General features: G+C 45.1%; 1 protein-coding gene and 1 long non-coding RNA gene across 3 annotated transcripts in view; one reads left to right on the forward strand and one right to left on the reverse strand.

The window, feature by feature from the left end:
* Bcat1 (branched chain aminotransferase 1, cytosolic) overlaps positions 1–12659 on the reverse strand; it is an 82323-nt gene extending 69664 nt beyond the window's left edge. The window contains exon 1 of the mRNA NM_007532.5: positions 12391–12659. Coding sequence (NP_031558.3) covers positions 12391–12396 — 6 coding nt within the window. The 5' untranslated portion in view covers positions 12397–12659. The remainder of the gene's footprint in view (positions 1–12390) is intronic.
* On the forward strand, positions 1192–5140 carry Gm38925. 2 transcript variants are annotated; one of them, XR_869583.2, is made up of 4 exons: positions 1192–1329; positions 3608–3699; positions 4378–4464; positions 4737–5140. It is a non-coding gene; the product is annotated as a predicted gene, 38925 (long non-coding RNA). The 2 variants fall into 2 exon arrangements; XR_869582.2 differs by lacking the exon at positions 1192–1329 and adding an exon at positions 1789–2162.
* Positions 12660–23971: the final 11312 nt, after the last annotated feature.

The raw sequence follows: 23971 nt of genomic DNA on the forward strand, positions 1-23971 counted from the left end.
TAAACCACCCAGATTAGCCTCTGGGAAATTTCAGAGAAATGCATGCGGCAAACTGTCCTGAAAGCTTTGATCCTCAGGCACTGAGAGACTCACCAGACTTCAGAGAATGGGGCAATGAAGGTCTTTAAACAAAGGGTCTCGGCCCTGCTCTGTCTGGCAGTCAGGAGCCCCACTAGTGGGGCACACAAATTCTTGGCTGTGATTGGGAGTGACTTGTTGAGACAAAGCTGGGAGGACAGACAGGGGATTTACCATGCCCTGATTCCAGGAGAGCTTGGGACACAATAACCTAAGTTATTCATTTCTCCATGCCCTAGCAACTTTTGTGGCTTATCCCTTGGAGTGAGGGAAAGAGAACTTTGGTTTTTTGTTTTTTTTTTTTTTTAAGAGAGGAAATGCGGGTATGAAAAAAGAAACGGGGGGCTGGTGAGATGGCTCAGTGGGTAAGAGCACCCGACTGCTCTTCCAGACTGCTCTTCCAAAGGTCTGGAGTTCAAATCCCAGCAACCACATGGTGGCTCACAACCATCCTAACGAGATCTGATTCCCTCTTCTGGAGTGTCTGAAGACAGCTACAGTGTACTTACATATAAGTAAATAAATCTTAGAAAAAAAAAAAAAAGAAAAAGAAAAAAGAAACGGGAACCATGCTGCCAAGATGCTCCCTCCTGCAGATGCTTTCTGACAGGCAGACCTTGGGAGAGATTTAAATAAAGGCTTACCAGGGACAACACCACAGGCTGGAGACATGACTCAGTGAGAAAGGGCATCCCACCAAGCCTGACAACCTGAGTTTGACCCCCAAACCCACATGGTTTGTGGGAACTGATTCCCCACAAGTCAGACTACAAGTGTACCATAGAGCTGCCCCCAACACACACACACATACACACACACCAAATATTCTTTCTTTAAAAAAGAAAGAATGCACCATCATGCCTGGCTTGGTTGATATTGTTCTATTTCCAAAATTACAAGACACTTTATTCCACAAACTAGAATGCTTATCAGATGTACCAAAAGATCGGTTAACATACTTATCAGACATACAAACTGATTGGTTACCACCAGCAAATAGCTGATAAGGGCTTGGCAGAGGGAATGATTTGTGTCTGTTGAATCTAGAATTGTGGGTGACTTGGAACTTAGGCATGACTGACTCCATTCTGATTTTAGCTTGATCGGTATCAATTTGGAGTTGACAACAGTCATTTCTGCTGACTTTACCCAAAAGGTTGGAGACTGAAAAACCCAAGCTTCTCTGTGGGGTGGTCCTCTTGGCAAAGTGGTGCAAGTTGAAGAAACCGGTTCAATCCCACATTTTGTAGGGTGAGTACAATACTGAATGGCTGCCATGTCTTGCTCTGCTCCAAAACAGCGGCTGCATTCTTAAATGTCTAGTGTGTGCTATGCTGTTTGACAAATGTATGAAAATTGGTAAATTATGCAAACCTTTCGAGGCTAGTGGAGCCCTGTCGCCAGACAAAAGCTAGGAAGGTTGGGAGGATTCAGAAACTCTGGTAATTCTCATTATCTGAGAACAGTAGGCGGTTCATCAACTCTTGACCCAGTTCCTGTCCTGGAGCACATGACCACATGAGGATCCTGACAACTAGTCATGTAGCACGAAGTATCTAGATGGCCCGTTGAAAGCGTTTAGCCAATAAGCTTCCCTTCCCAGATATTCCCTCCTGCAAAAGGTATTTAATCTCTGGTCCACCCTGAGTAAGTTGTGTGCACCCATTTTTACCATGAATAAACAGTTTGGACAAACACGGACTATCTCTCTCATCAAGAACCTGTAGGGGCTGGGGGAGGAGCCTGCATCATACAAAGAGCTTCACTGACTGAATCTCCCAAAGAAGGACACTCCACACTCCAGACACTCATCCCTGAGCTAAGCTCCTCCCTCCCCCAGGCCAGGGCTCCTCACTGGCCTATGGGTCCCCTCCATTCCCGACTCCTTGAAGTTCCTAGAGGCACCTGGGTGTCCAGAAACCCCAGCTTTGGCCCCAGCCTGTGTCGGTTCTCACCCTGGGGTTGGAGTCCCCCATCTTAGACTGCATCCCACCACCCCTGAGCATGTGTCTTCAGAGAGCCTAACCACCCGCTGGCTGTGAAGAAGGAATGTAGCCTAGCACACACCTCCTTTCACATTAAAGGTATGCATCTTTTATCCCAGCAGTTGAGAGAGAGTGGAGGAGCACAAGGGACCTGCATTTGATGTGCACCTTTAACCCCGGCACTCAAGAGGCTGAGGCAGATGTGTTAGAGCCTGGACTACACAGTGAATTCCAGGCCAGCCAGCTCAACTAGTTGAGACTCTGTTTCAAGTGATCAAATGAAACAAAAGTAGGTTTTAAATGTGGTTGTTTCCGTGTCAGCTTTAGATCAGCTGAGGCGGTTCAGTACACTGCCTCTACCTCTTCACGGATAATTCGCCTTAGCCCAACTTCCACAGATAGGCCACTGGGACTTTTGCGTATTTTCTTGTTTTGGCTTGTGGGAGTGACGAGCCTGCTCTTCGTGAGCTGTGCCTATAAGCACTCTGAGGTCCCAGGTGGCAGCCATTAGACAACTCACCTGAATGAGTTTGTCTTTTCCTCAGTCCCTTGCCCTGTTAATCAGGGTTCTAGGAAACAGGCCTGCAAGGCCATGCAAGTACGCACTTTTAACTAATAAGCCACCTCTCCAGAGCCTCCCTCACATTTGTTGTGGTGAAGATGCGTACTGGGTCTGAAGTGCTTCCATTTTTATTTTTTGGGTTGTTTTGTTGTTTAGCTTTGTTTTTGAGAGATGGTCTTGGGTAGCTTAGACTGGCCTGGAACTCACTGTGTGGCTCCGGCTGGCTTAGGCCACCTGATCAGACAGTCTTCTTCTGCAGTAATGGTTGCAATGCACTCATGGGGTGTGCTCCACCACGCCCCAGATGCAAGCGCTCCTTTGACCTCGTGTGTCATTTGTGAATCCTGAGCTGTGTATAACTTGGGGAGCAGAAAAGACCCACAGAACCTGAGCTCCACAGAGCACAGTTGCTGCCTGGCATCATGAGAGCCCTGGGCAGCAATGAGCAAGACACCTGAGCTTACAGGATCCACTGGGGCTTTTGGCAAACCCATTCTGCTATGGCACAAGGCTGTCCCATTTCCTGAGGAAGCTGGCTGGTTAGCCTTTCCTGGAGGGCGGGAGTCAAACACAGAAAAGCCAGTTTACCACTGGGGTCAGCTGTAGCCGGACCTCCAAAGAGTTGAAACTTACTGAAGTTAGTTTCCTTCTAAAGTTACTTTCCTCTAAAGCCCGTGCAGGCTATTTTTCTTTTGCTAATTACAGGACATAGTTTGACCTCTGTAAGGAAACCTGATATATGACAGTCCCACTTTAGGAAGCAGGTAAATCAGGGGTCTTTAATATTTTTTAGTGTTATAATCTTTTTTTTAATTATTTTTGGATTTTGTTTCTTTTTTAAGGTGGGGTCTTAAGGAGCCTAGACTGGTCTTAAACAATCTGTGTAGAATTTTTGAATTGTAAGAAAATAATCAAACTATCACTATGGTCCCCAGACTGAAGAGAATGGCTACATAGTTTAAAGTACTTGTTGTTCCTCCAGAACACACAGTTCTCAGCACACGTATGAGGTTGCTCACAACCACCTGTAACTCAAGCTCCAAGAGATCCACTGCCCTCTTCTAGCTTCTGTGGGTAAGTACACTCACATGTGCATACTCACACACACACTTATGCACACACACTTGCACGCACAGTTTTTAAAAATACAATAAATATTTTTAAGGTTTAAGAAAAATCAGACTGGCAGATCCCATAGAGTGCAGCTGAGTTCTCTCTCTCTCTCTCTCTCTCTCTCTCTCTCTCTCTCTCTCACACACACACACACACACACACACACACACACACACACACACCCTGGCTGCACAGGAGTTCAGAGCCTCAGTGTCACTGTCTTCTCCCTCAGGGCCCCAAGACCTTCAGTAGGGTCAGAGGCTTACACAGTGTCACATAAGTCCCATGTGCTTCATGTGCACATTACAGTAACCTGAGGTCATGATTCTGAGTCAAAAGCAAGCCAGGAACAGAAATCCTCCTCTGCTGTTAGCCGTACTGTCTGCATCTGTTTGCCAATGCTCAAGAGGCAAGCAATGGAATCTGTGGGTAGAAGCCAAGAACCCAGGATGTTAGTTATGAATGGGAGAAGGAGATAGCACAGGCTATGAACAGCACAGAGGGGTAGCTACACAAAACAGCACTGGCTGGGATGGCTGTGACCTCCTCTCCTGAGTGAGGGAAGGGACTAGCTAATTCTCGGCCTTGAAGGCAGCCATAGAGATAACCTCTGTTTGCCGCCCCGCCCCCTCAACACAGCTGTTTCTCAAGACTTAGAATGATGTGAGCCAAGGAGAGACTCAGCGGCTATCATCTCTGCAGCCATCTCGGGCTATTTACTTACAGGTTGGTACTTTTCCACCCTGACGAGAGACTCGTTTTCCTAGCATGATGTTTTTGCAAGAAGCCCACCACGGCTGAACACACTCTGATAACATCTTGTTTTTCTCCTACACAGCCTGGACTTGTGGTTAAGTGTCTCCAGCTGCACTCTCCAGTGTGTGCATATATACCCATAGTTGCCTTTCAATAAACAATACTTGAGACTTGATCAGATAGCCTGTTTTGTCTTCATTCTTTGAGTCTCTTGGTCCTCAGTCCCACTCTCTCTCTTGCAGACTCCATTGACTGACCTGCGCACTGGGTCAGTGGGAAAAGGTGCTTGCTGCCAAACCTGCTGACCTGAACCTGAGGAACCCCGTGGTGAGGAGAGAACTGACTTCTCAAAGTTGTGCCCTCACCTCCGTGCACTCTGGTTTGCACACGAACACACAATGCTCTTTTAATAAAATACTAAGGTAACACTTTAGCTACACAGTGTAAAGCCTGCCTAGTAGCCTTAGAAAGAGCAAGCTATGATAAGGCTCAAGTATATGAGACTTAAACCAGCTATTGTTTGCAAGTCATTATTGCATTATATAACTAGTACATTAAAGACACATTTATATCCTCTTTTGTTGGGGAGGCTCTTTGTTTGTTTGTTTTTGAGATGGGAGCGCATGTTGTCCTGACTGCCCTCAAACTTGTGGTACTCGTTTGCCCAAACACACATGCACACATTCAGGTGTGCACAAAATTAAATGAGTAAATGTAAAAATAAATAAAAATATGCATGAAAACCCTTCGTAAAGCTGTCAGGAAAAGCAAGCATAGAACAAACATTAGGGGTAATTAATTCTTATTAATTTAATACTAGCTAGTAGGAATATTAATATTGAAAAGGAACACTTAATAGGAATGTGGTAGTTAGAGTAGGAATGGTCCCCATAGACTCTTGTTTGATTTCTTGGTCCTAAGGAGTGGCACTATTAGATGTGGTCTTATTGGGGTAGGTGTGGCCTTGCTGTGGAGGTAGGCTTCAAGACCTCATGTGCTCAAGATACACCCAGTATGGAAGACACTCTCCCTCTGTTGACTATGGGCCAGATATAGAACTCTCAGCTCCTTCTCCAGCACCATGTCTGCCTGCACACTGCCATGCTTCCTGCCATGATGATAATGGGCTAAATGTCTGAACTGTAAGCCAGCCCCAATTAAATGTTTCCTGTATAAGAATTGCTGTGGTCATGGTGCCTCTTCACAATAAGAGAAACCCTAACCAAGACATTGCCTCCCTGCCTACTTTATGGCTGTAGTTATCTTAAGTTCCACACATCCCAGGCTGGCCTCAGACTTTCTAGCGATTTAAGAGTGACCTTGAATGATCCTCGGGCCTCCACCTCCACAGTAAATGCCTAGATTGCAGGCATCCACGACTGTGCTCCACCCTCTATTCTAACTTTTATCTTTTATCTTCAGAGTTCAAAGAAGTACTTATTATGATTTCACAATTTGATGCACAAATATTCAGAACAAAGAACACCGCAGCCAGCTGAGGAGGAATGAATAGACTTGGCAGAACTCCCCTTCTGTGTGGTGGTGAGATGCTCAAGGACTGTCCGGTGCAAACCTGCCATTTCCTCATTTGGGACGGATGCAAACCGCATCTCAGCTGAGTTCCTTTGCCAAACCACCACGGCTTCTCTGGGTGAGCATCCCAACAGTTCACTTACGGTTATGCTCATAAGGAATCGGTAGTTGACCTCAAACTCTGTGCCAGAAGTTCCCTATGCATATATGCAGCCCTCATAGAGGGCTACATGAGGCTATCTCAAAGAACCAAAACCAAACAAGACTTCCACAGGTAGACATCGGGTAAGACCAAAACACCAGAGGCACACACTAAGGTCCAGACTATAAACAGCACCAACTGATCAAATATTCGGGTACATACATCAAAACAAAGAGTAAACGCACTGCCTTTTATAGTAGATAACCACTTTATGCTTATCCCTGACTAGCTTAAGAGTAAATGAGACTCAGACTATGGTTATTTCATTTGGCTTTGACAATTACTGGGGGGGTCACCCCTAATCTACTTTTCTAACTGCCAGCCTGACTGCCTCTCCAGGGATGTACCCCAGATACAGTCCTGGCCACATGCTCATGGGCCTTCTTCCCCCACTGTGGCTTCCTCCTCCCCTCCCGTTCTTCTTCCTCCTTCTCCAGTTCCTTCCCCATTCCTCAGCCAAGTAACTCGAAGCACACCTACCTCTAATCCCTCCTGAAATTGGCTTTAGCCAATTTTATTTAACCAATAGTTATAAATCAAGGAACAAGGTTTGCACAACAAAAGCTTGCAAACCTGAGAGTGAGAATTCACTCATACATTCATAGCTTCCGGTACAGAATTTAGCATTACAATACCTAGCAATGGCCCAAACTTCAACAGCTTTTGGGTTTTAATCTAAGACTGCTTTTTTTTTTTTTTTAAGATTTATTTTATTTATGTGAGTGCACTGTCTTTGCCTTCAGACACCCCAGAAGAGGGCATCAGATCCCATTACAGATGGTTTCGAGCCACCATGTGGTTGCTGGGAATTGAACTCAGGACCTCTGGAAGAGCAGTGCTCTTAACCTCTGAGCTTCCTTATATAGCTTCCTGGGGTTTTTTTTTTTTTTTTTTTTTTTTTTTCCTCTCAGTTCTTGTTGAATTCTGACATAGCTAAGCCTTCGCCAGTGTTCCAAAGTCCTAGAAAGTCCTTGAGCTGACCATGGGCTTGGAATTCATTAAGAATGTTGCCCATTCAGTGACATTCAGAATTGCCTCTGGTATTACACTATCACTTTGAATAAAAGCTAACTCACTGCCCTACACAGGAATTTACTGTCATCTAGGAAGAAGGAAGTTTGAGACTAAGGAGAAACCAGAGTAGATACTTAGAACTATAGATAGCTGAGTTACACCCATACACACGTATTTACAATGGCCTAGGGGGAAGGTGGACTATACATACAATAGACTAAAATAGGAACTATGGCAAGGGCATGAAGCCCTTGACCCTGGCTTCTAAGATTAAGTGGATTTATTTATTTATTATATATGAGTACACCTTAGCTGTCTTTAGACACACCAGAAGAGGGCATCAGATCTCATTACAGATGGTTGTGAGCCACCATGTGGTTGCTGGGATTTGAACTCAGGACCTCTGGAAAAGCAGTCAGTGCTCTTAACCACTGAGCCATTTCTCCAGCCCGGTGGAGCTCTTTTTAACAATGGATTCTATCCCAGGTGGTTCCTGTCAGACCTTCTGTGTTTGTATTCCTCTGTTTTGTGTAAGAATCCAGTAACCTCTTTGTACCTTGCTGGTGTGTCCCTATTTTCTTCTGTATAAAAAGTTTGATGCTCGATTTGACAAATTACATTCAGATTCTACACAACCTCTCCTGTATGCATCTATCATTCCATCCAACGCTTTGCCCACCTGCCCCAGAGACCCGTTCCACACAGACAAAGGGGCCCCGAGGGTCTGCAGCAGCTCTTTTCTTCCATTATTTTCTTATGTTTGTCTTTTCTATTTACTTTGATTCTTTTTCTGTATTTCCAGAATATTATTATTTAACATTTTCTCTTTCCTGAAGTATGGTAGTGCATGGTGGTAGATATCCCACACTCTGTGTTAACCCCCCCCCCAGTCAGTGGTAACCCCACTCAACAATAACCCCACACTCCATGATAACCGCACACAATCATACAAAAGTGGGGCCTGGAGAGATGGCTCAGTGGTAAAGAGTGCTTCCTGCTCTTCCAGAGGATCTGAACTCAGTACCCAGCACACCATCAGGCTGCTCACAAGCATCTGCAATTCCCAATCTAGGGGTTACAAGGCCATCTTCTGCCCTTTGACGGCGCCCACAGACATGTGGTACACACACTCACAGGGCACACACAAGTGGAAAAATGAAATAAATCTTTAAAAATAAATAAGAGTTAAGATCTTTTAATTATCTTTCCCGTTAACCAGTAAACACAAGACAGATGTTTTGGGAAAACCATTTTCCACCAAAAAGTCTTAGCCTATATGATAGAAAAGTGTCTGTGAGACATACCATGCTGGTACAGGTAAGATGTCTAATTTCTACACTATTTTAAGAGCATACACATTCATTTCTAAAAGTGATGTCATTCAGTGAGTGATTCCAAAGAACTATTCTGAGCAGTGGTGAACTGCTAGTTCCCCTAGAATTATTACATAAAGAAATCATATGGGCTGGGTGGCTCAGTGGGTAAAGCAGAACCATAAGGCTATGACCTCACGTCCCCAGAGCTCAGTAATGCCAAGTGAGGTGATGCTATGTCTTGGATTCCTGAGAACTCACAGGCCGGCTTCCCTGACATAACTCAGTAGCTAACAACAGAGACCCCATTTCAAACAAGGAAGGCAAAGAGTGTGAGAAGTTGCTCTCTGACCTCAGCACATAAGTGTTGGCATGTGTGTGCATGCACTTACACACATAAACATGCAGACACAAGCACATATCTTATACATACACACAAAAGACAATGTCTCCGTGAAATGGCTCCACGGGCAAAGGTGATTGGTAGCAAGCCTCGTCTCTTCAGTTCTATCCTGGTGACTCCCATAGTGGACAGAGAATAAACTCTCAAAAGCTCCCCTCTAGGGCCTGGAGAGATGGCTCAGAGAGTAAGAACCACTGGCCGCTCTTGCTGAAAACCCGGGTTCGATTCCTAGCATCTATATGGTGACTCAAAATCTGTACCTCCAGTTCTTTCTTCTGGTGTGCATGTGGTACACAGATCTACATGCAACTAAAGTATACATGAAAATAAATATTTTAAATTAATTAAAGAAATGTGACTAGCAGGCTTTGAAGGAATAGAGATGTCTTAGTCAGGGTCACTATTCCTGCACAAACATCATGACCAAGAAGCAATTTGGGGAGGAAAGGGTTTATTCGGCTTACACTTCCACATTGCAGTTCATCACCAAGGAAGTCTGGGCTGGAACTCAAGCAGAGCAAGAAGCAGGAGCTGATGCAGAGGCCATGGAGGGATGTTCTTTACTGGCTTGCCTCCCCTGGCTTGCTCAGCCTGCTCTCTTATAAACCCAAGACTACCAGCCCAGAGATGGTCCCACCCACAAGGGGACCTCCCCCCTTGATCACTAATTGAGAAAATGCCTTAGAGCTGGACTTGTGGAGGCATTTCCCCAACTGAAGCTCCTTTCTCTGTGATAACTCCAGCCTGTGTCAAGTTGACACAAAACCAGCCAGTACAAGAGAGAACTCTTGCCAGTCATCTCACAGCAACACCACAGAAAGCTTTCTATGAAGCATGCATCCTGAAACCCCAAAAGGCGTAACCAACCCAGATACCCAGGCAGAGTCTTTATTTCTGCACTTAAGTAAGGTCTTCAGAGTAGCCCTAACCTCTCAGTTGGTGACAGCTTCCAAGCAGTTCCCTCATGGACACAAATGAGATGGGAATAAGACCCACAATCACAAAAACAACCAGGGAGTCACTGTAAAATAGCGTTTCTCCTCCTGAAGTAACTGTCGTCTGCTGGCTTACCACCTCCATCTGCTAACCTAAGCCTAGACCTGGAAGCTTCTAGCCTCTGTACAATCTTATCTTGGCCTAGAATGCTTTCAGCCTCTGAGACTTACTGCTCAATAAACTCATCCCTTCCTAGCTCTTTCTGAGCTCTGGCTGGCTGGTGCAACTCAGCTGCTCTGGCTCAAGCTCCTCTCCAAGCTGACCGAAGCAAACTTGCTTCAGTCAGCTCCTGACTGAATTGCTCTGCTTGGCCTCAAACTAACGTTGGCAACGTCTGGCTCCTTCTCATTCGCTGGCTCGTTCTGTCTTCACCTGTGTCTAGCTCGTTCTCTCTCTGCATCCTGTCTCTCTATAACTGTCCTGGTAAAACTGCCTTCTTCCTCTCTACTGGTCTCTCTTAAGTGGCACCCCATTCTTCTCTGTTCTTGTGAGACTTGGATGTACCCTAGCCTGTCACATCTTTCTCTGGTTGGTCGCTTTGTCTGCCACTCTATTAGACAGCACTTTCAAACATGGGTGTTTCTTTTTTACCAGGCTAGTCTCGAACCCAGAAATCCGCCTGCCCCTGCCTCCCGAGTGCTGGGATTAAAGGCGTGAGCCACCACGCCCGGCGGGTGTTTCTTTCTACAAACTAACTTCACCTTCATTGTTCAGGAGAGATTAAAGGTGTGTGCTAAGGGCAGAGCCTAAGGGCAGAGCCACACTGTAACACAGACTCAGGGTTCACAGTGTGATCAAATATCCTGCAACATCACAGGTACACCAGAAAGCTTTATCAAGTTTTTAACTTCCTTCCAAAAAGTTCCAACCCATTTCAAATATAAAACATCAGGATCCAATGAGCTGAAAATAATTCTTACAGACTTTCCCCCGCAACTCCCCCACCCCCACCCCAGGGTCCCCTGCAGCCTAAGGTGGCTAGGGGCTGCTGCCAAGGATAGCCCTGAACTCTTGATTCTTCTCTCTCTACCCCACAAGCACTGGGACTACAGGTATGTGTTAAGCCTGGCCCTCAGAGACATTTAAGAAAAAAAAGAAAAAGACAAAGAAAAAAACTTTCCATCATTTGTCTCTGACTCAGAAAGCAAATTAAGATGAAACACACCACTCACCCCTGCACCACTCTCTCCCAACAAGGCAGTAAGTAGCCATCTTGGCTTAGCCCCCTTCATTAGTTATACAGATTTGAGCCTTGCCAAGGGGACCACAGCTGGGGAATTTAAACCCCTTGCTCAGCTGGCTTGTGGCTTCCAGCTTTTCCCTATACACAGACTGCCCATCTATGGAGTCTAGGAACTTATATTTTAAGGTAGATATATACAGAATGAACAAATGATTAAGAGAGATAGTGAATACATTAAATGCATGTGGATAAAATTATAAAGGCATATGATTTAGTGAGATAAGGTAAAGAATGTAAAGAAAAGGAGAGAAGAGAGGGGAGGCAAGGAGAGGAGAGAGAGATGAGAAGAGAAAACGAGAAAATTAGAAAACGAGAAAATGAGAAAACGAGAAAAAGGAAAAGAGAAAAAGAGAGAGAAAAAGAGAAAGGGTATCTATCTATCTATCTATCTGTCAGGGCTAGGAGCGAGGGCGGCACAGTGGGGATGGAGACGTGACGTGTGGATTCCCTCCAGCTAGGCTTGAGCAGTCTGAGTGTCTAACTTCCTCCGCCTCCTCAGAAACTGAAACGTGGCTCCGCTCTGTAGCTCCCCGAAACCCACGTTTTATTACTCGAATATTCCTTGCGGGAGACTAGGTGACTGCACAGCCGACAGAGCATCATTTCCCTTCGGAAAGGAAACTTTTCAGATCTGGCAGTTTTTCAGACAGCCAGAGCTCTGGCTCTGGAAAATATCTTAAAACGCCTCAGGCTGGCCTCTGGGCTAGCTATCTCAGATGATAATTAGAGTTCACCGCCTGCACTCTCTGGTCCTGAAGCTCGAGTGGTCCGTAACTCGGAAGCTTCCACTTGGAACCTGGACCTTAAAAGACAAGCGATCTGCTTTCGGCAGATAAGAGGGTCCTCCTCCCCCTTCTATTACAACTACCCAGAAGAGCGTCCGAGCATCCTCGCCAAACCCTATCTCTGGGCAGCTCAAACGCAACGATACGGTCCTTCTTCCCGCCTAGGGAGCATGTAGGAGAGGCGCTGTGGCATCCTCTAAATCTGGGTACCGCATTTACAGAACCAGGACAAGAACCGGAGCGGGAGCATCTGCGGGTGGATACGAGGCCAGATCCCCACGCTTAGTAGCCCAGGACGGGGGACAAAGCAAGTTGGTCCTTCCATCCTCCTCTCTCCACCCAGTGTCCGAGATATTCCGGGTGGGTGAGTAGCTGCATTCCAGCATGAACTTCAGCAATACGCTTACCTTCATTTCTCGTGGCTTGGGTCGTGGCTCCGGCTCCTGGGTGCAAATGTGAGTCTCCTCTGGAGGAGGCGGCTGTGCAGTGACACGTGGCGCTCAGGGTCGGTCGGCAAGCGCGGAAGATGGAGAGCTGGGCGCGCTCCGCTGCGGATTGCATCAGCAGCGACTGGCTCAGCCGCGAGCTACAGTCCGACCTCTGGCTCACTCCAGGGTGGAGACACTGATCCCCTCCAGTGATTTGTATCGCAGGAGGGGAGGTAGCAGAGGAGGACAAATCTGAAAGCGTCTTTGATTCATTTGCTACCTCCCCAGTCCCTCCCCCAATCATACGCTGTACTAGGATCTAGTCTCAGAACTGGGAAGTTTTAAGGTATATTTTGGATAATAAAGAAGAGTTTGGGTTTTTCCGTCTCGCTCTCACGCTCCACACCCCACAGACAACTCTCAAATACAACCACTCTTACCAACTCCTTTTCTCTCTAATTTTTATAACATTTAAATAAATATAATAGATTTTGAATAGGAGCGGGTGGCTAGATGGACAGGGACAGTGGTGGATAAGGGCCAACTGGCAGGAGCCGGTTCTCTCCTTCCACCATCTGAGCCCTGGATGGAACTCTCACTCTCAGTCTGTGGTCTACGCTCTGTAGTCGTCTCTTAGTTTGCATCCTTTGATGTGCACATACAGAAGTAATTTAATGTGAAATGGTCCTCACCACCTGATAACTTCCTTCCTGCGTCCACACAAGCCTCAGGCAAGGCTCCCACCGATGGGATTTCAGTTGAGGAGAGGATCTCTCTGAAAATCTGAAAACTTTCTTTTTAGTAAATCTAAGCAGAAGGCTTTGCTGTGAAATTTTCATTCTTAACTCCCTAGGAGAGAATAGGCTTTTCCCCGACCATGTTTTGCCTGTATCCTTTGTTTGTTTGTTTGTTTGTTTTAGATTTATTTATTATATGTAAGTACACTGTAGCTGTCCTCAGATATTCCAGAAGAGTGCATCAGATTTTGTTACGAATGGTTGTGAGGCACCATGTGGTTGCTGGGATTTGAACTCGGGACCTTCGGAAGAGCAGTCAGCACTCTTAACCACTGAGCCATTTCGCCAGCCCTATTTATTTTTTTAAAAATGTTTTCTTTCTTCTCATTTTTCTTTTCTGACTTATTTATGTGTGAGTTCACCATCACTGTCTTCAGATGCACCAGAAGAGGACATCAGATCCCATCATAGATGGTTGTGAGCCACCGTGTGGTTGCTGGGAATTGAACTCAGGACCTCTGAGAGAGCAGTCAGTGCTCTTAACTGCTGAGCCATCTCTGCAGCCCTTGTTTTTCTTTTCTGCTGCTTGGAATGAAACTGCCCAGGTGAACAATGAATAGCTGAATTATCCTGACAAATGTACTGAGTTATCTTTGCACCCAGCACAACAGCAACAACTTCTTCCCTTCAGAAGACTGTAGTCCAGATCGGTTTTAACTCAAGCAGCGCTGTGGGCTTTAAGTGGTGAGTGTAGACATCCTGGGTTATTGTTCATACGATGGAGCACTGATCCACAGTAAGAGGAAATGAAGCAAGGCGTTGAGCTGCCTGCCTGTAGTCCCAGCAACTCGAGTCTGAAGCAACACACACACACACAACACATGTGCACCACACACATACCACACACACACACACAACACATGTTCACCACACACATACCACATACACACACCCCCCACACACATACAACACATGTGCACCACACACATACCATTCACACAAATACACTCCACAGGCTCACACCACATGTCCACATGTCCACACACACACACCACAACAACAAAAGCAGTTATGTGTATACCATGGACAAACCTTGAAAACATTGTGCAGTTTGAAAAGAAGCTGGTATGTGGTGGCCAATCTGGTGAATCAGTGCAAGACTTCCTAACTTGGATGTCTAAGATTTTCTAGGTCTGGGCTATGGCTCAAGCACTAGAGTGCTTGCCCGAATCCACCCAGCCCTGAGCTCAGTCCCTCGGTCACCTGGGTAGTGAGGAGAAAGGAACAAACCAGGAAGGGAGGGAGAAGACAGAGAAAAGGTGATAAAATTGTTCTAAAATTAGGTGGGAGCCATACACTAAAAACCATTGCAGAGTTTCATTGGTGGGTCGGTTGGTCGGTGGTTGGTTGGTTGGTTGGTTGGTTGGTTGGTTGGTTGGTTGGTTGGTTGGTTTGCGACAGGATTTCACTGTGTGAGCCTAACTGGCTTAGGAGTCACTTCGATCTACCTGCCCCTCCCCCATGGGCACTGAGCTAAAAGGGTGTGCCACCCTGCCTTGGGCCACCTTGTTTAGCTGAGGTACACATGTGTTGGAGATCAGGCCCTGCCCTCCCCTGAATTACTCCATAGTGTAGAATAATACAGTGGTTTTTCTCAGTTGGTGCATTGCCCTGAGAGAACCACTTATAAGCAGCTTTTGTATTCCATTCTAATGGAAGAAGGAAGACTGCGCACACAGGAGGAGGTAGATCCAGAAATGGCAGCATCTGTCAGGAGCCACCCACCCAGCACAGGGCTTATTCCTAAAGGGACTAAGCTCAGAGCCAGGCTGACTCCATGACAGGCTACAAAGTGACAATTTGGGAGACTAGGCCTAAGCTTTTCTTTCCCAGAAATGAAAACCGGGATCCAGGAACCAGTGGTGAGACAGCCATAGCTTCAGGCAGCCAATCCGTGGATGCCGTGTCATCTGGCCTGAAGTAAGAATTAGGTAGTTAAAATGAATAAGCAACCCTCCAGGGAGGTCTCTGGAACCTAACCAAATGTAGAATTAGTCAGACCCCTAGAGATAGAGCTAACCAATCAAGGTAAAAGGGCACACGCCCTTTCCTGAAATTCCCCTAAATGACAATAAAAGCTGGGCCTGTGGGTCCACTAGGTGTGTCCATTCCCAAACGGGGAGACCCCTGCATGCAGGTTATTCAGCTGGATAAGCACTCTTCATTTTCCCATATTGCTTGAGTTTGGGGGTATCATTCACTGGTGAATCTCAAACCCTAACATTCCTAGGCAGAGAAAGGGGGCACAGTATACGTTTACTGGGGAAAACTGAGACAAGGAGGGCACACAGATATATTATAATCATATCAGGGGAACAAGACTCCAAAATGTATCAGACCTGCCAACCAAAGTGTGACACCCCCCTCACTGAATTCCCAACGATGGCATGGTGTCACGCTAATCTATCTTCTGACACCTCCTGGGGCTGAGGGTGTCATGGACTCTTCCTAGCTCTGTCCAGGTTCCCTGCTGCTGACACTGCATACTGGACTGCCCGCCCATTCACCTGTCTGCTAGTCTGGACCTCCATTTTTCACTTCAGACCATGTCTCACTCTTGGGTCCGGGTTCAGCCTCTCACATCACAGTTGAACTCTGCAGGGCCACCCTCAAACCCGACTCCAGTAACTTCAACAGTGCATCTCTCTGGAAAATCTGGTTTGTTATCTTATCACTACAGGCTCAGCACAGTCTGTAGCCTATTGGAATCTGCTACAGCTTCATGCATTTACTCTGTAACCTATACATCCATATGTATATATATCAGTACATTTGCTGTGTGCTGTATGATATGAGAATTAATATTAGTAACTAAAACTAGAATCAAAGAACCTGCCATTTAGCCGGGCGGTGGTGGCACACTCCTTTAATCCCAGCACTTGGGAGGCAAAGGCAGGTGGATTTCTGAGTTCAAGGTGAAAGTATAACAACATAAAAACAGAATTCTAGGCCTTTAGGCCCAGGCTTGGGAATGTGGCCTTTGTAAAGGTATGCTAATCATAAAACAAATAGCGACATTCCTCCATCCACCCGCTTCCTGGGTTCAAAGAGTGCTCATTCAAAGAAAGTCACCCAGAACCTGCAATGCAAATGTGCTATAGTTAGGGGCTCTTAGAAGCTGTCTTGAGAGTTAATTACCAGGTATTCCTTGTGACTCTTGTAACTTTACACTTCCTTGTGACTCTTAACTGGTATCTTTGGTATCTTCCAATAACGCCCTCCCCACTTCCTTGAGTTGTGGTTTCTTCCTTTAAATACCCCCTTACCCAGCTACTCGGGGCGACACGGTCCTCTACCCCTGCGTGGTGTATGACCATGGGCCCGAGAGCGCTCTTGAATAAAAATCCTCTTGCAATTTGCAGCAAGACCCGTTTCTTGTGGGTGATTTTGGGGTGTCGCCTCTCCTGAGTCAGAACGTGGGGGAGTCCTCACATTGTGGGTCTTTCAAAGGCCAGCCTGGTCTACAAAGTGAGTTCCAGGACAGCCAGGGCTACACAGAGAAACCCTGGCTCAAAAAAAAAAAAAAAAAAAAGAACCTGCCATTTGCCCGAACCATGCTACCAAGCAAGTAAGTGGGACCATAGGACACTGCCACTGAAACTGTAGGCTCTTGGGAATTGTTACAATACATTCCGACATGGTGAAAAGACACAAGTGTATCCACCTATGTTTCTGGCATATCTCACTCATGACAATGTGTAGTTATAACTCAATAAAATGTTACTCTTAAAAGTCAGGTATGACTTAGTTTTTAAAAAGCTGAACAGATAGACTGCATACCTGCCTCCCACTTGTATTTATGATATATGTATTCAGATTGAGACAAGCTGAGCTCAGCTACTCAATCACTCTGAGTCTATTGATTCTGTGTATGTAATTGGCTAAATTCTTGTAACCTTTGATACATTCAGTTTCAACAAAGCGAGTTCCTGTGTGGCTCAAGTTTTTGATGTTTCATCCTTTGTATGTTGGGCCACTTTTTTTTTCCTAACCTATGTCCATTTTTTCCCTCATGCATTTTATCTGCTTATTATGTCTCTAAATTGTAACTATCATCAACCTTATTATGTTTTCAAGTTACATGGAATGACACTTTAACATTTTTTGATGAATATGAAACAAAAATAACATAATATGGGGTGTCTCTCGTTCTCAATGGGCAATCATAGCTCCTCATCTGTGAATGGGGTCTTGTGATATTCCCTGTTCTTGAAGGCATGCCAACTGGTGTTGACATTGTGACACTGTGCAGGTCTTATTTAGGTAACCATATTTTTAAGATGTCACTGATGCAGCTTCCCTGGGATATATGGAAGATACTGTCTCATAGTGGATATCCTTGTCTTCTGGCACCCCACTTCTTCTTGCCTGCTGTTCTGTGATATTTCCCAAGCCTTAAATGCAGGCATTATGTTGTAGATATATCCACTGTGGTTGGACACCCTGCCATAATCAGTCGCTCTTAGTGCATATCTACTTATTTGTTAAATTGGTCCTCTCTTCTTCTTCTTTTTTTTTTTTTTTTTTTTTTTTTGAGACAGGGTTTCTCTGTATAGCCCTGGTGGTCCTCTCTTCTTATCTGGCACACTTTTTATCTTATCTCACTGTATTGTTAGGCTTATTTCATTAAATTCTTTCCTTCTACTCAATCTTGCCCAACCTCTGATTTTGCTTTTCCACTTTCTGAAAAGTGTTTTGATGCTTTAAAAATATTTCTCTATGCTATCAAAGTCCACCCTCAACAACCTAATATTTTTGTAAACAAACCTAGGATGAAATTACTTATGAATAAAATAGTTTATTCCAAGAAAAAAAAAAGTCAGGTATGACATGGTAAATTGTATGGAGGATAAGGAGAGTGTGACCCAGGCATGGTGCTGGCATTATAGACCTTCATCTTCATTACAGACCTGAAGAGATGAGTGAACTCCAGAGCATGCCCGGCAGTGACATCCAAAGCCAAGGGCTTCCCAGTGTAAGGACCCTCTCCTCACCAACCATGATAGAAATGTGCAGGTGGAATAAAACAAAGCCTGACAGGAAGGAGGGATAAAGGGAGAGAATGTGGACACTCGCTGTCTACAGGAGAACAGAGCTATCTAGAGACATCTGCCTTCCTGTGCCTCACAACGATGAGAGGAAGACCCCAGGGCTCTCCCTGACGGATGCAATACAGTTTCCAAAGATGCCTTCTCAGATAACACTTTTCCCAAGGATGAGAGCCCAGCATGGTAGCTCACGCCTGGAACCCAACCCTTGCAAGGTGGAAGCAGGAGGATTAGGAGTTTAAGGTCATCCTCAGCTACCTAGTAAGCCAGAGGCAAGCCTGGGCTACCTGAGACCCTCTAAACTTGATGTATGTGATATCAGTCTCTGTGGGCAGCAGCTTTTACTAAAAGGAGACATTTTCTACCTAACCTCAGAAAGATGAATTCTAAGGTCGATTCCAGGGCTCCAGACAGCTCAGTGACATTACATCGGCACTGTTAGTAATTGGGTCCTGGGCAGGAAAGTTTGCAGACAGTAATTGTGCATTCTGTCATTAGTGAAGGAAAAGCGGCTAAAAAGTCTTCTACATCAGGGCTGGGGGGGGGGGATGTCATTTTATTTCATTGTCTAGTTCTCATAACATAAAATATTTCAAAATCATACCTTTTTCTAACGTTCCTTATAAAGCATGCGTTTGTTACTTATATTCACACTAGATTCAATACTCAAGACTCACCCACACTATTTTCTGTAGCGTGGTGGCTATTTGTGCTTGCAGCTCTTTCAGAGACGCTGATTCAGTGCCCAGGGTCCCTGTTAGGTGCCTCTCGACTGCCTGTAATTCTGCCACAGGATATCCTATGTTCTTTCCTGGCTTCCTCCGGTATCCACACACATGTGCATACATTCACGCAGACACTTAGGCTAAAATGAATATTTTTTAAAAAATAAAGAAAATTTCCAGTACGACACCGATTTGCTGGATCCAGTCTTTCGGCACAAATTCTAGAACCCAAATGTCATGTAACACTGGCTCCATTGTACCAGAGAGGTTTGCCACCTCACTCAAACTGGAGCATGCCAAACTGGCTGGTCTCATCTACTCTGGGCTCCTAACGTCTCAAAAGCAGAAGGACCACACCTAAGGGGTCATGTGGAACATGGAGCCAGTGGTGACCCCATTGGCTCTTTCTGTCTTCCTAACTATTTCAGCAATCTTTGGGAAAACATTCTCCAGCCACCAGGCAGTGGAAGATGAGGGTTTTACAATCCCTCCACACTTTCCTCTCAGTCTGAATCATACAGAGTCCCTTCAAGGAGCTCCAAGACCCGAGTCTAACAACATACCAGCAAACCCTAAATTGAGACAAAAGGCTGTTTAACAAATGCTTGTCAGCAACGTGGAGGAACAGCAGAGGGAGGTACAGACCCCAACCCCTACTCCAGGTCAGCAAACTCCAACTGTTAGGAATTATCTAACCTCTGCGAAGCTCAGTTTGTTTGCTTGTGGGCTTGCTTTGATTGGGTGTGGAATAGAGACGAGGCATATTCAGGATGTTACGGCTGCAGACTACTGGAGGTATATCACAGGAGACGGACGAGGTACCCTTTGTACAGTGTCCAGCAAAGGAGGCGAGTCAGCCCTGCAGATTTCCCTCTGACTTGACAACCCAGCTCCTCGGGGTAAGTAATAGCTACTAGGAATTCCCAGAAGTAGCTGTGGTGTACTTCGTGTGTGTGTGTGTGTGTGTGTGTGTGTGTGTGTGTGTGTGTGTGTGTAAATATGTAGATATATTCACTTCCTAATCAAGGCCTAGTGGAGTATCCCTGTAATCTCAGCATATTGTGAGGCACTGGGCAGAAAGATAATGGTTTTGAGGAAAGCCTAGGCTAGATAGTGGGTTCCAGATATGTATATATGTATGAATACATATGCAGTCCACCCTCATGGGGGCTCTGGACCAATGCTAGACCTTATCTCAAAGCACAAGGATGCCATCTTAGAGAGAATAAATGGAAAAAGCAGAGGATTCCCAGGGGCATTAGGACTCTCCCATCTGACCACCTGTCCTGAAAGGCCGGTGTGTTTCTTACCTGTGTTATTTCTGGATCCTCAGTGTGCCTCCCCACTGGCCCACAACGCAGACCTTCTCTGAGAAACATTCCTTCCACTGTGCTACCCTGTATGGTTACAGCTTCCTTGCTGGGTTTTCTTCTCTATGAGCACATGTATGCACATATGTGCATCCATGTGTGTGTTCACATGTATGTATGCACACGTTTATGTATATGCATGCACATGTGTGTTCATGTATGTATGGAGGTCAGAGGTCGACCTCTGGTGTTGTTCTCCAGTTGCTCTCTGTAGTGGTTTGAGTAAGAATGGCCCCTGTAAGCTCATATAACGGAGCTTCCCTGTTAATCTCTCTCTCTCTCTCTCTCTCTCTCTCTCTCTCTCTCTCTCTCTCTCTCTCTCTCTCTCTCTCTCTCCCTCCCTCTCTGCCTACAGATGAGGTTGTAGCTCCAGTGTCATGCATGGTGACAATGGACTAACCCTCTGAAGCTGTAAACTATATTTTCAAAAGAGTTGCCTTGGTCGTGGTGTCTCTTCACAGCAATAGAAGAGAGACCAAGATGCTGCCAGCTCCTTGTCCAGGCAAGAGGAGAGTGTCAAAGGCCCAAAATTAACACACCGAGCCAGGAGTCTCACTGAAGCAGGAACTCAACTTTACGGCATCAGTCTCTTGCTTATATAAGTTCGGAGCGTAGGGAGCGGGATTTTGGGTGGGGTAAGATGCCGTAGGAGGTGGGAAGGATGATGGAGGGTATGGAGTGACTGACAGGGCCAATGGCAAAGCTCTACATCAGCAACAGAGGGGCAGAGGCAAGGCCAAACAGGGCTTGCTGAGTCACCCTGATACAGAAGTGACTGAGACAGGTCTCAAAACTTGAGCCAGGTTTAGGGTCTCCCACAAGGTCACATAAACTAGTGCCAGACTTGGGTTTGTCCTCAAGGCCCAAACCAGGGCCATAATGGGGCCCAACAAGATGCCATCCTTGTATTTTGAGATACAGTCTTGCATTGATTCAGAGCCTCCCATTAGGATAAACTAACTGGCCAAGAAGCTCCCAAGGATCCACCCATGTCCATTTTCCCAGCATTGGAAATACAAGCCTACTCCTCGCACAGTGATTGGTCCTCTGAAACTTTATTCATTAGGGGAAGGTTCTCCTGAAGTCACCTGAGTATGCGGCTCACTCTTCATCCCAGGCAACCCCTCTTGGGGAAGCAGAATTAGCATCAAAATACAAACAGCACCAGGGCTATCCATAACACTTTCCCCTTTCTGTCCAATTAACAGGCTCTTTCCTCAGAATTAAATAGAGCACAGCTACTACCATTTTGTAGTTTATAAAGCACAAAATACACCTAACACCCAGCCATCATTTTTTGTCAATTAAATAGGACACTCTGTTATCTATTCTAACTTAAAAAGGGCTTATAAATTCATATGTTACGTCCTGGTTTGCTTGTATACTATCTGAAAACTATCTTCTCAAATATGTTCTCTCAATGTTAAATAGCCTGGGTTGACTATGCGACTATCAGTAGTCTTTTAACCGCATCAGAAATCTGAGAATGATCAACATTATCTGAAAATACAGGAAGCCTAACACAGTTTCCAGAACTGACACAAACTGTAGAGACAGCTGCGGGATTATTAAGGACTAGCTTATTCTGTCTCAGCAGAACTAAGCTGTCCTAACCTGTAAGTTGTGTCCTCCCAAGGATGGTACAGGTCTGCAGGAGAGATAGGCAGTTTCTGCCCAGTGGCCACCTAGCAGCAATGTACAGGCTCACCTGGAGGTAAGATGCTCAGCTGCTTCTTTGAATCCATGAATGGGAAGCTATTAGGAGCAGATTTGACTCAATAACAAGTGAATAAATAACATTAAATGTCACATTCTGTGGATTTCTGATGTTTTTGAAAACCAACTATCTATGTAAAGTAATCTGGACTGTTGTCTCAGCCATTTCTAATTAAAATGTCTGAAAGCACCCTAACAATTCAGAGCCATGAATTTGCTATCTGGCCCTTAACTCACAGGCTTAAACATCTCAGATCCGTTTGTAATGGCATTTATAGAAGGACTGGGTCCAAGCCTTGCACCTTTTTTTGTATCAGTAGAAGAAATTTATACCAATGAAACCTTGATTCTGTATCAAAATAAATTCTGTGCCAAAATAAGAAAATCAGCCTTCAACTTAGTAACTATTGTTTTACCAAATGAGACTATGGCTACACAATTTTAGCTATATCCTCCCTGTTCAAATTATGACCATTTCTAAATCCCCAGAAAGACAACTTAAAATACCCACGCAACCACCTCCAGACCATCAAGTCCAGGAAATCGGGGAAATGCCTCTTCATACTACTTCCAGCTGAATATAGGTGTTGAGATATCTTTGGGGGTGGGAGAAAGGGTAGGGAAAGTGGGGGAGTTGGTTGGCCTTAAGAAGGCCACACCAACCATTGTTTTAGTCTCTGATGTCTGTGTCCTGACTGGATCTGGCTGAAAGTCCAAGACATCAGGAGTTCAAGCAGGTCAGTTAAGCATGTCTGATGATGAGACTCACCAAGGCTGTATATTCTGTAATATACAAATCTCAAAACAAAATTTTAGTATCATCAAGATAACTTTTTTGTTTAATTCTCTTGAATCTAGTCCTCTAAGGGTCTCCCTTCGTCATATCTGATCCATATAACTCTGGAAATTGTATAGACACTTTTCTTCCAAAATAGCATGTCCTTGAGACAGTATCCAGAAAAACCTTTAGCTTAACCCCTCTCCCAGAGGAATAATATATCCACAAAACTCAAAATCACACCCATTTTGAAAATTAAAACAATCTAAAACAAATGAAGTAAACTAAAATACTGTATGAGCCTATTCTAAGGCTTTTTCTATTCTGTCATGCCAGGAAATTAACCCAAAATTCACGTGGAGCCCACGAACAAAGAATATGAGTTTCCTTGAGACGTTAACATACTATCTATCTGTTGTACTTTCTACCTGGAGCAACAGGCTTCTATTAATTAATACCCATTCATAGCAGGCAATTATCACTGCTCTCTACTTGGAGTCAGTGACTAATTTTCCCTATCCTAGTTCTGAACTGCAGGCAAAATTCCCCAAGTGATTAGGACAAAATCTGTATATAAATCTATCATAAAAGCAAATAATCCCAATCTTATAAATTCACAGTTCAATTAATATCTGCCCCAAGACGTAGGCAGCTTCCATTTTCTGGCTCTCTGACTCAGAGCAGCCATCTTGTCTCTTTCCACAGCAGGGGACCTCAGAGCCCTCTTTCTTTGTTACAAGGGTCCTGCACTTGAGTTCTGTAACTTGACTCCACTCCACTCGCCAAACTTCCAAATTTCTAACTAAATTTCTATCTTATAGGCTAAGAATCTTAAATTTCTAGTGGACTCTAGCCTGCCACACTGGACATCATCTGTAGCAGGAAATATTTAAAAAGCAATGGATGCTATCACCAGCGTGGCACTGGCCTGTTCTCATCTCATGGAGACTCACTGACCTGGAGCTGTTATGTCCTGGTTAGTTTATATACTATCTGAAAAGTATCTTCTCAAATATATTTTCTCAATGTTCAATAGCCTGGGTTGTCTATGAGTCTATAACTAGTCTTTCAACCCCGTCAGAAATCTGAGAATGACCAATATTGTGTGTGTGTGTGTGTGTGTGTG

This window comes from Mus musculus, chromosome 6 (genome assembly GCF_000001635.26).
Source record: "Mus musculus strain C57BL/6J chromosome 6, GRCm38.p6 C57BL/6J".
Classification (NCBI taxonomy): Eukaryota; Metazoa; Chordata; class Mammalia; order Rodentia; family Muridae; genus Mus; species Mus musculus.